This window comes from Teleopsis dalmanni, chromosome 2 (genome assembly GCF_002237135.1).
Source record: "Teleopsis dalmanni isolate 2A chromosome 2, ASM223713v2, whole genome shotgun sequence".
Classification (NCBI taxonomy): Eukaryota; Metazoa; Arthropoda; class Insecta; order Diptera; family Diopsidae; genus Teleopsis; species Teleopsis dalmanni.
The window spans coordinates 107,494,758-107,506,260 of NC_051847.1; the positions used below are offsets into that span (position 1 = coordinate 107,494,758).

General features: G+C 36.0%; 2 protein-coding genes across 2 annotated transcripts in view; one reads left to right on the forward strand and one right to left on the reverse strand.

Annotated features, from left to right (window-relative positions):
• The window catches only part of LOC119675356, a 7,791-nt gene extending 6,766 nt beyond the window's left edge, over positions 1 to 1,025 (forward strand). The window contains exon 2 of the mRNA XM_038086553.1: positions 1,014 to 1,025. Coding sequence (XP_037942481.1) covers positions 1,014 to 1,025 — 12 coding nt within the window. The remainder of the gene's footprint in view (positions 1 to 1,013) is intronic.
• A 74-nt stretch (positions 1,026 to 1,099) lies between these two features.
• LOC119675357 (probable serine/threonine-protein kinase clkA) lies at positions 1,100 to 10,954 on the reverse strand (the record flags this gene model as incomplete). Its single annotated transcript, XM_038086554.1, is given in 3 exon segments — positions 1,100 to 2,153; positions 9,335 to 9,504; positions 10,772 to 10,954. Coding segments are annotated over 3 exon segments (1,407 nt in total), but the record flags the coding sequence as incomplete, so codon positions are not given.
• Between the last annotated feature and the right edge of the window lie 549 nt (positions 10,955 to 11,503).

Here is an 11,503-nt window from a genome sequence, read left to right on the forward strand (position 1 = left end):
ACTGTTTGTCCTTCAGGGACGAATTCATGATGCACCACACCACGAATATCGAAGAAAACAATCAGCATTGCCTTGATTTTCGAGCGACTTTGGCGTGGTTTTTTCGGTTTCGGCTCGTCTTTTCCTCTCCATTCCGATGATTGTTGGCTTGTTTGCATGTCGTACTCGTAGACCCATGTCTCGTCACCCGTTATGATGCGTTCCATGAAAGTTGGATCGGAATTGGCACGATCAAGCATGTCTAACGAGACCTGTCCACGATGGTGTTTTTGGAACAAATTGAGGTGAATCGGAAAAAGCCGAGCGTTGACACGTCGCATACACAAATTGTCCACCAAAATCAAACGAGCCATCTCACGACCGATGCCTAGCTCTCGTGCTATCTCTCTAACACTCACATGAGGATTTTTGAACACGATTTCCTTTGCCTTTTCAATGTTTTCGTCGGGGGTAGAGGTCGAAGGTCGTCCAGAACGCGGCATGTCTTCGACGGTCGTACGACAGTCCTGAAAGGCTTTGTACCACTCATAAACTTGAGTTTTCGATAAAACTGATTCCCCATAAGCCTTTTGTAGCATTCGCAAAGATTCTGCACACGAAAATTCGTTCGAAACACAAAATTTGATGCAAACTCTTTGATCAATATTTTTTTCCATTGTTTTTTTCGCAACGCACTACTGAGGTGAACGTTTTCAACCCGCGTAAACGAACTGTCTGACAGATCGCGCTTCATTTTTGGCATAGTAATTAGGACAGTGCTGCATAACAACATAAACTTAAAATATCGAAAAATATACAGCGCGCGAATTTTAAATGAGAATTTCCGAAAACTTTTCGGTCACAATGTATATTGTTTCCCATCACCAGTAGTAAAAACATTATATAGAGTTATACTGAACCTCATTGTTCAATTTGTCTATAATATTGTGGTGATAACGCAGTATACATTGAAGAAATCAATATTGACAGAAGTAATTTTATACTAAAAAAACAAATTCTATAATTTTGGATAGTTTGTAAAATAGTTTGATAATTGTGAAGTAATATTAACAGCAATAAAAGTGTTGATACAAAGAATTACAATTACAACAATATACTTACCATGAATGTTACTATTTATGTCACCTTCCATATTACATGATTCATTAATTGCATTGGAGTATAAATGGTCACGTTCCGTATTCTCCATACAAGCAAAAGAATTATTTGATGTTTTTAAATTACTCTTCAAGAAATTAAGGTTACTGACTTTTTCAAATTTACTGTTTACTTTCAAACGAAAGTCACTTAAATCTGCGCCAGGTTGTGCTAGTAGTGCTTCAGAACTATTTTGTACACAAATATTATTTTCTGTATTTATGTCTTTAAAATAATTATAGACATATGCTTCCGATAAAATTGGTTGAATATGTGCGTTGTTTACATTAGAGGTTTTAATAGTTATAATATCATTCTTTTTTTGTACCACTTTGTCAATAAAATCATCTGTGTCGTCCTTAGAAGTTTCTATATTATATTTACTTAAAATTTTGCCATTTGAATAACTAGATTTAATTCCTTTTATAACTGTAGAATCAAGAAAATTATTTGATGTATTAAAAGATGATTTTAGTGAGCTTGGCATAGCATAGTCGTTATTGTATATGTTAAAAATATCACCAACACCAAATCCATTTACAGCACTGTTGTCACCAGTGACATCGCAACTGCTACTGCTGTTGCTACTATGACTGCTACTATTTTTTTCTTCTTCAAAAATTTGTATTCTACTCCTTGTGTTATTAATTTTACAATATTTAATTTTAAATATATTTTGCTTGTTCTTTGAAGTCAAAGCAATCTTTTTTTCAAATATGTCAGATCTATTATTTTCTCGATTAATCCTAAAATTACTGTGAAATATATTATTGCTACTCTCCAGAAAAATATTATTAGCACTGCTCAGATTGTTAGCTTCATTCTGCAATATAGTATTTTGCAACAAATCTGTATCAAGAATATTAGAATTTTTTATGTGTCTTTTTATATTTTGGTGAATTTCATTTAAAAGTAAATCTTTTTGTAAAACACCATTGTTGCTATAATTTATATTATTAAGTAAATATTTTTCATATCCGCCTTCTTCTCGATAATTTATTTCATTTTCATCAGCCCTGTAATTATAATGTATAAGCAATATTATTAATTTTAATTGAATAAATATATTAAAATACTAAGAAATGTGGAGAAGAGAAAAGTGTTTAAAGGAAAAATAATTGCTAGTAAAAATAATAAACCAAATAAAATTGTCTTATTCATTTAAACATTGAATTTGAAAATTTTTACTAGTTTAGTTAAATGTAATATCTGTTCCTTTTAGTGGTTTACAGAGTTCCGTTGTGGTCGTACCGGCACTAGTGACGCCGAACGTTCAGGTCGCCCAAAAGAAGTGATCACGCCGGAAATCGTCGATAAAATCCATGAAATGATATTGGATGATCGGAGAATGAAAGTGCGTGAGTTGGCTAATGCTGTAGGTATCTCAACTGAATGGGTACATCATATTTTACACGAATATTTGGACATGAAAAAACTCTCCGCGAGATGAGTGCGATTGCTCACACTCGACCATAAGCGTAAGCATGTGACCACTTCAGAAGAGTGTTTAGCGATGTTTAGCCGTAATCCGAACGAATTTTTGCGCCGTTTTGTTACTGTGGACGAAACATGGATCCATCACAACACGCCAGAGACCAAGGAACAATTGAAACAGTGGGTTGCTAGGGATGAACGTGGACCAAAGAAGGCCAAACAGAGTCTGTCAACCAACAAGGTCATGGCCACAGTTTTTTGGGATGCAAGCGGTATCATTCACATCGATTACCACGAGAAAGGTAAAACGATCACCGGCGAATATTATTCAAAGCTTTTGAACAGATTCGACGTTGATTCAAAGCAAAAATGGCCGCATATGACGAAGACGAAAGTACTGTTCTATCGAGACAATGCGAGAACAGCATTGTGCACACTTGTCTAATCACGATGGCCAAAATCCACGAATTGGGATACGAACTGCTACCCCATCCAGCATATACTCCACATTTAGCCCCCTGCGACTAAATCTGTTTCCAAATCTAAAGAAATGGTTGGGCGGTAAGGGATTTGAGTCGAATAAAGAAGTCATTACCGAAACAATCGCGTATTTTGAGAGCTTTGAGAAAACCTATTATTTGAAGGGAATAAGAAAATTAGTAAAACGCTGGACTAAATGTATCGAGCTGAAAGGTGATTATGTAGAAAAATAAAATGTTTATTTGCCGAAAAAAATTTGTTTTATTCAAAAAGTCACTGACTTATCAAACCGCCCTCGTATTAATTATCTCAACACCTTTTCGTTCTCTTATGGGCAAAGTTATGAATCGCTTGAATTCATATTGAATATTAATAGCTCAAGGTAAGTGCGTTTGGCGTTTTCTTTTTTGGTTTGATTGATTTTTGTATATTAATTAATACTAATTACTTTATACTTGACATATATTTAAATATATTAAATATCAATTAATGTCCCCACCAGTGATTCGTAGAAATATCACAGGGAGAAGGTGTTTTTGTATGATTAATGTAATCTAAATATTTTAAAGTTACGGTGTAGGGAGTCGGTTCTCCAGTACCGACGGTAGATGTCGAGCGATTGGAACACCAGGCGTCGGGTCACTGTGACCTCTCTTTTAATTCTGATTCGAATTCCAATTCTAATCCATCTATCTCAGATTCCAATCCAGATTTCAACAACATTGGACAGGGCGTGGTCTCCAAGCCAACTTTGGATAGGTAAGAAGCCTTGGTTGAGAGAGATCAAATTGGATCTTGACATCACTCGTTCTGACACTTAAATCTATTACTTAATTATTATTTTTTAATTGTTATTTTTTTAAAATATTTTCTGTTTACAATATTTAATTATCAGTTCTAAATTCTTAATCCTAATTTTTCATTTTTAATTTAATTTTTTTTTTCATATTTTTTTTTTTTTTTTTTTGCTTTATTATTTAATAATTTGTAAATTATTCTTTATTGTGTATATTTTATTTATCTCTTTTTTTTTTGTTTGTTTTTAAGTTAATTGTTAGATGATGCAACAAAAAGGTTTTTTCTCCCTTAGCGCAATTTTAAAATAAAATAAAATAAAAAATATTGATGCAGCCACCGATAATGACTCGATATCTCAGATTAGCAACATCGATTACATCAATCCATAGATCGAGAAACTATTACTTGATCCTCCTCAGAGCTCCCAGGGAGGGAGGTATTAATGTTGTTGATTACGGCAACAAGAAAACCTTGGATTTCGTAAAGCGCACGATCGACAGCTTAGACGTACTCTGATAGAGCTCAATCTGAAATAATTCGGCGTCCTCAGCTTCCTGTACGACCGATCGCTTTTGTATACATTCCAACTGCAGTTCTTGACAAGCATATCATACTGGAACTTATCACACGGCAAAATCAGTCGCTGGATACAACTGAATGGTATTTAAGGAAGGTGACATTCCCTAAACCAGCGTATATATGCTGGATATAGTTTAAATTAATTTCCACCACTCCACCTTAGCCTCGCTCGGTCTGATGAAGTACTTCGTGGACAGTGATGCGGATGTTGCAAAGGTTGTTGCCGTTGACAAATACTTGTCAACGATTAGTGAGCTCATGGAATCGGCATGAGCTTTCGTGTGGGCTAAAAGTAACGGGTTAGGGGTTTATCATACTAAGACCGAGCTTGTTCTGTTTACGCGGAAAACCAAAATACCTACTTTTACTTTACCTAGACTGGATGAAATTGCGCTAAATCTTTTCTCGAAGACTAAATATATTGACGTCGTCCTTGATTCCATACTAAATTGTATGAGGAACATTGCGTAGTCGAGGTATCACCTATGGATACCTCGACTATATCTATGGATTACTCGACTAGTTGCTGGCGTTGGACAAAAAATGCAATTTGGTCCGCATTGGAAAAGTACAGAAATTGACTCCGCAGCAATTAAAAATGAGCCTCACGAAGGGTTAAATATAATATTACATCTCTTAACACTATGGCTGTTTGTTCAAGGCTGTTTCCGAAAACGACAAGCCAAGCGTGAATGGTAAAGTCTCCGAGATTAAATAAAACTTCAAAACATTTTAAAAAAGCCCTATCTGATGACAGGTCTCTACAAAATATCTCAGGCTCTTGACCCACTTAGGGAAAACAAGGCAACGAAGAATCTTAAAACACAAATACAAAAGGACCCATCGCTTAGTAAACCGAGTGATTCTTAAGCTCGCAGTGACGAAAAGGTTATATTTTAGCGGAACATCTAAAGCGAATCTTTCGGCCAAACCCACAAATAATAAATTTCCAACCTAGTATTAAATCTCCTTCTATTTTTGGAATTTCGCTTACATTGCGCTTGGATGACGTCAAGGAGACTATCCGAACCTTTGCAAGTCCAAAAAAAGCACCTAGATAGTATCAAAGTTCAGGTAAAATGTTTCAGAAATTACCTGATTCAGCAAAATGCTTTCTAACTGTGATCTTTAACAGCATCCTCGTTTTTGGCTACTATCTGAAGCAATGGAAACTTTCAGAAATAAAAATTATTCCAAACCAGGAAATAATATAAGCTTTGGCTTAATCATATAAACCAATAAGTCTTTTGTCCCAGTTATCTACAATCTTTGAGAATATACTGCTGTCAAATGTTATGCCTATAATATCTCAATCCACTGTAATTTCAAATCATAAATTTGGGTTTCAAACAGGACATGACACTGTAACGCCTCTTTCCTTTGGGTCGTTGCTAATTGCTAGGGTAACCTCCGTCAATTTTTAAAGAGGACCTCGAAGGAAAAGGATTTAGAATTCTAGAATGTCACTTCCTCAAAACTCGACATACAGCTAACAAATTAATAATTAACACAATAGATAATGTTCCTCCGTTTTCTGGGATGCAGCTCGAGCTTTTCATAAACTTTGGCATGAAGGTGTGATGAATAAAATAACACATCACCTTCCTGAAAATATGCATTAGCTATTGTACTCATATTTATTCTCCAAAAGATTAGGATTGAAGTATAATACTTTCAGCTCAAAATATAATGGTTGGTGTTCTTCAAGGAAGTGTACTGGGGCCGTTCTTGTACATAATCTACGTAGCTGATCTCTCACTATTCCCAAATCACGTCGTTGGTACTTTAGCGGATGGCAGTGCAATTCTCAGTTCTCGCAGTGACAGAGAATCCCAGTGAATTTAAATCACAGGTGCCTCCATCCAAAAGGTTAAGGACCTAGTCCTTCAAAAGCATGCATGCTGATCGACAAGAGATGAAAAAAATAAAAATGGTGAGGCGTCTGCAGGTCAATCTCCAACACGCCAAAGCTACTACGGCCGTTTTGACACAGCGCCTCACATATGAAAAGATTGTGTCCATGTGTCTATGTGACCTCAAAGTTATATTTTGGTAAGAAATAGTATTAATGCTTTCATTACTCCACAGCAGACCAATAAGGACCAGGTAGCAACTATTAAAGATGTGGATACCCCAGTAAGAAAGACAGACCACATTGTTTGTTGCTCATTTTACCTACCTGAGACTCTCAAGACCTGGAATTCTCATGTCTGAATATCAACAAAAAATGTGACCTTTTTGGCCTGGTCAGAGCACCCATGAAATTTCTTAAATATGCCAATGTACCTGATTATTTTGGCAACTCGATTATCTTTCCATTGTACAAAAAAGGCCACACGAAAAATCCAGAAAATTATAGAGGTATATCTTTCAACAATACCATTGCGAAAGTATTTGGCACGAATGCATATTTTGGATGGGTGGAAAACCGAACCTGTAAGTGAATTTCAAGCAGGTTTCAGGAAAAACTATGGATAACATATATTTTGTAACCATTATTGCAAAAATGTATATAGTCAAAAACAAAAAACTATATGTCTTCTTCGTAGATTTCAAGGCGACATTCGATTTAATATTTCGAAGTGCGCTTATTTATAAGCTTGAGAACTTAGGATTGGCATCAAAAATGATGCGGATTAAATGAAGCTTGTTCTACGGCAGTAAAGCATCAGTGTGGGATGGAAATATTATTTCTGATTGGTTTCTTACGCAGTCTGGTGTTAAACAAGGCTGTGTTTACAGTCCTCTTTTATTTACATTACTTTAAGATGATCTGGTTAACTTTTAAAATGGTGGTATAATGATTGATGGTATGCAAAGGTTCTCATGTATGCAGAGGATGTGGTACTGTTTGCAGAATCACCAACAGCGATGCAGCTGATGATAAATATACTGAGCGAGTACTGTAATACCTGGAATTTAGAAGTCAATATAGTCAAAAATAGATATTATTTTTAAAAACATGCAAGGCGGCTTGAATACGATGAAAAGTGGTATGCAACATTCAAAACACATATTAATAAAAGGCTAAAAGATTTAAAACCAGCAAGTAACATCACATGGAGAAGCGTTTTAAGAAGCGACAAGATAGCAACTTCAGTTAAGTACAAAGTTTTTCAAGCTGCGATTAACTCAGTTTTAAATTATGCATCCCAAGTTTGGGATTGTGAAAGGTATGATGAGGTAAAAAACTGCTTACTTATTTTATCAAACGTATTTTTCGTCTACCGACCAACACGTCAGACTACGTAATTTATCTGAAAACTGGCTTATCAACACTATATATTGGCAATTTAAAAGCACACTTTCACTATATTAACGCTGTTATAAGCCAACCAGATAGCTCACTAATCAGCTTATGTCATACTTTTTAGGTAAAAGGAGTTTGCTTTTGGCGGCATGGTTAAATTTAGCTGAGGAGCATGAAGAAAATCTGAATTTAGAACACATGAAAAGTTGGATTGACTGACTGCAGCGCATTCTAATGAAACAGGATCAAGTTAAAAGAGAACGATTTGTTTATAAGACCAAAACAAGCTAATCCATACAAAAATTAAGGAGTTAACTTACAATCTGGGGACATCGAATTATTTTAATGTTAAATATTTTTTTTTTAATTTAATTTTATTATGTACAATCTATTCTATGCATGAATAATAAGTACTACTTATGACAATAACAATATTTGACTGACAAGTACGGGACTACCCATTGGTAATCACCGCATTATGAAGAATTACAATTTCTAGAATCTACTCGGCAAATCAGAAGTTGTGAAGCGTATTAGTCTACGATTGTTGAAAGTATCCCTCGTCAGGTCTGTGGCAAGGGGGTGAACTGCCAGTCGTAAGTGATACTTGCTGCTTATCTGCTATATTAACTCGAACACTGTAGAGATGCCAAGATCATGATGTAGGACGTCATTCGGAATAAACCATGGGGCGTCGGCCCAGATACGTAATATTTTTGATTGAAATCTTTGAAACATATCTAGATTTGAGTTCGCTGCTATACCCCAGATGGGTATACCGTATGTCCAGATTGGCTTTAAGACGACCTTGTATAAAAGTATTTTATTTTGTAGCGACAACTTGAATTTGGGATTAAGTAAACAGTAAAGGGAGGGTAGCTTTAGTCCTAACTGCTTTCGTTTTGTAAAGATGTGGTGACGCCAATTTAGACGACGGTCAAAATACAATCCTAATACTTAAAAGTCCATTTTGAGCTTGAATGGACTGAGCTCAGTAGCACATCCGTCTGTTGAAGTCGGACACATTAAAGTTCCAATGGCGTTTGTTTGCGGAGGCGTGTGAACGTTCTTCCTTCTGCTATAATTCTACTCATAAAGTGGTTGGGATGATGTAACATACGTTTTTTGTGTTTACTGGCTTGGCTTTTTATGACATCCTTAACTACCGGAACGTTGAGATCGCGATGTATACATTCATTTGTTATATATCTAGGAGCATCTAAGATTAATCTAAGGGTTTTTGATTGAAAATGTTGGATAATCTCAATATTTGAAGATGCAGCAGTTCCCCATAGTTCAATAACATATGTCCAGATTGGTTTGAGTATCGCTTTGTAGATAAGAAGTTTATTTTCCACGGAAAGCTTTGAACTTTTGTTTAGTATCCAGTAGAGCTCCCGCATTCTGATGCCAAATGCTTTTCTTTTGGTAAAAATATGGTGCTTCCAAGTAAGTTTTGTGTCAAAGTGTATTCCTAAATATTTCACTTGGGTAGATTGAGGGATTAAAATATCGTTAAGGCGTACCGGTGGGCAATTTTTCCTTCTCATTGTAAAGGTTATTTGTGAAGACTTAGTCTCATTTGCTTTTAGTCTCCAGGTTTTAAGCCACTGTGAAATGTTATCTAGCGCTCGCTGGAGTTTGTTGGATGCTAACTGGTGATTTTCGTCTGTAGCAATTACCACAGTATCATCGGCAATAGTTCCAATCTCAGTACCAACGGTGGTAGACAAGTCGTTAGTGAAGGGTAAGTATAACACTGGTCCCAAGACACTGCCTTGTGGCACTCCAGCCTGAATTGGTTGCAAAGTTGATATTTCACCCCCCTGTTTTACAAAGAAATATCGTGATTCCATGTAAGAGTTTAAGAAAATATAGTAATTAGTTGGGAGCATCTTTTTAAGTTTAAACAATAGGCCGTTATGCCAAACTTTATCAAATGCCTGGGATATGTCCAGAAATGCTGCTGTGCAGTACTTCCTTTTGTCAAATGCTGTGTGTATAACATTAACCACTCTGTGTACTTGCTCTATTGTACTGTGTTTTTTTCTAAAACCAAATTGATATTCCGGAATTAGTCTCCTTCTATTGACAATAGGCATTAATCTGGTAAGAAATAAATTTTCTAACAACTTTGACATAACCGGTAGAAGACTAATTGGTCTATATGACTTAACATCTTTTGCCGTTTTCCCAGGTTTGAGTATCATGGTAATTTGAACTACCTTGAATTGGGGAGGGATAAAGCCTTTTGTGACAATAGAATTAAAAATGTTTCGCAGCAGTACTATTGCTTCATCCGGTAACTCCTGTAATATTTTTGAAGTAATTAGGTCATAGCGTTGATGTCTGTTTCTTGATTGCTCGCCAGAGAGAGTAGTTGGTGGAAGTAGTTGCATCTAGTCTTTGGAGATTTCTTTGTATTTCCAAATTTCTGGTTGTTTTCAGATGTTCTTTTAGATTTTTGATCAGCACATTAAAAAGTTTTTTATCTTTTGTAGATTTGGTTTGTTGCCAGCGCCTTCTCGCTGCTCTTTTTGCTCTTATAAGTTCTTGAGTCATACTACATAATGGTGTGGCGAATTGTTGCATGTGTGAAGGCGTGAATCTCCAGGCTGATTGTTGAATACTCCTTATAAAATGTTCGGTTGCAGGCGCAATTTCTTCGTCTGTTTTAAGCGCCATTTTTTCATCAAGTAATGCCTTAAGTGTATGCCTAAAGGCATCCCAGTTGGTTAATTTGTTGTGCAGATAACAGTTTTGAACTTTAAGTTGTATATTCGATTTTATCCGTAATAATACTGGCGAGTGATCTGATGAAAGATCAAAGCTAGATTTACAGAACGTGTCGTTTTGTCGCACTCCTTTAGTAACACAAAAGTCTAACAAGTCTGGCATTTTTTTGGGATCCGTGAGCCAATAAGTTGGTTCTCCAGACGAGATAGTTGTAAGGTTTTCGCTTCTTATAGCCGCAAGCATCTGTCGTCCTTTGGGTGTTGAAAGCCGAGAGCCCCATTCAACGTGTTTAGCATTAAAATCTCCCCCCGCAATAAATCTGTTACCTAAGGTTCTGAAGAATTTTTTATATGTTGCCGTCTTAGTTGCGTGTTTTGGTGGACAGTACACTGATGTTATTGTGATTGAGCCACACCAATCTTTTGTTGATATGCTGGTTGCTTGAATCTCTTCAGTGCGGTATTGTTGCATTTCAAAGTGTAATATATTTGTTTTAACTAAAATGCCACTTCCCCCATGAGCTGTTCCATCGGGATGCATAGTGTGGTAAAAGTCATAGCCTGGTACTTTAAAATAATGTAAAGTAAAACGTGTTTCAGATATTAGCATGATGTCTACTTTTTGATCTTTTAAAAATTCTTGTAGCTCTAAACAGTGTTTTGACAGCCCATTCGCATTCCAGAGCATTATATTTAATTCACTGTCGGACATAATTTAGTCGTCAGCGTGACAAGAACATTCATTAACGTAGTGATTTGTTCAAATTTTGCTTAACTACTATTAGAACTTCGCTCATGGTATCTGGAGATTTAGGAATAGTAAGAGATTTAGGTGATTGTTCCACTAGCACACTAGCATAACTTCTTTTGGGATCCCTTGGGATAGAAACTTTGTCTTTTTCTTCGTCAGTTTCTTTGTTTGTAGTTGTTGTTGGTTTAGGTTTTAGTGTTGGAAATTTCGCGGTTTGTAGCTGCTTATAAATCGAACAACCTTTATAATTTGCAGGATGGTTTCCTTCGCATAATACGCATTTGACTTCAGTACTTCTTCCTTGGATTGGACATTGAGACGAAGAATGGTTTTTTGCAC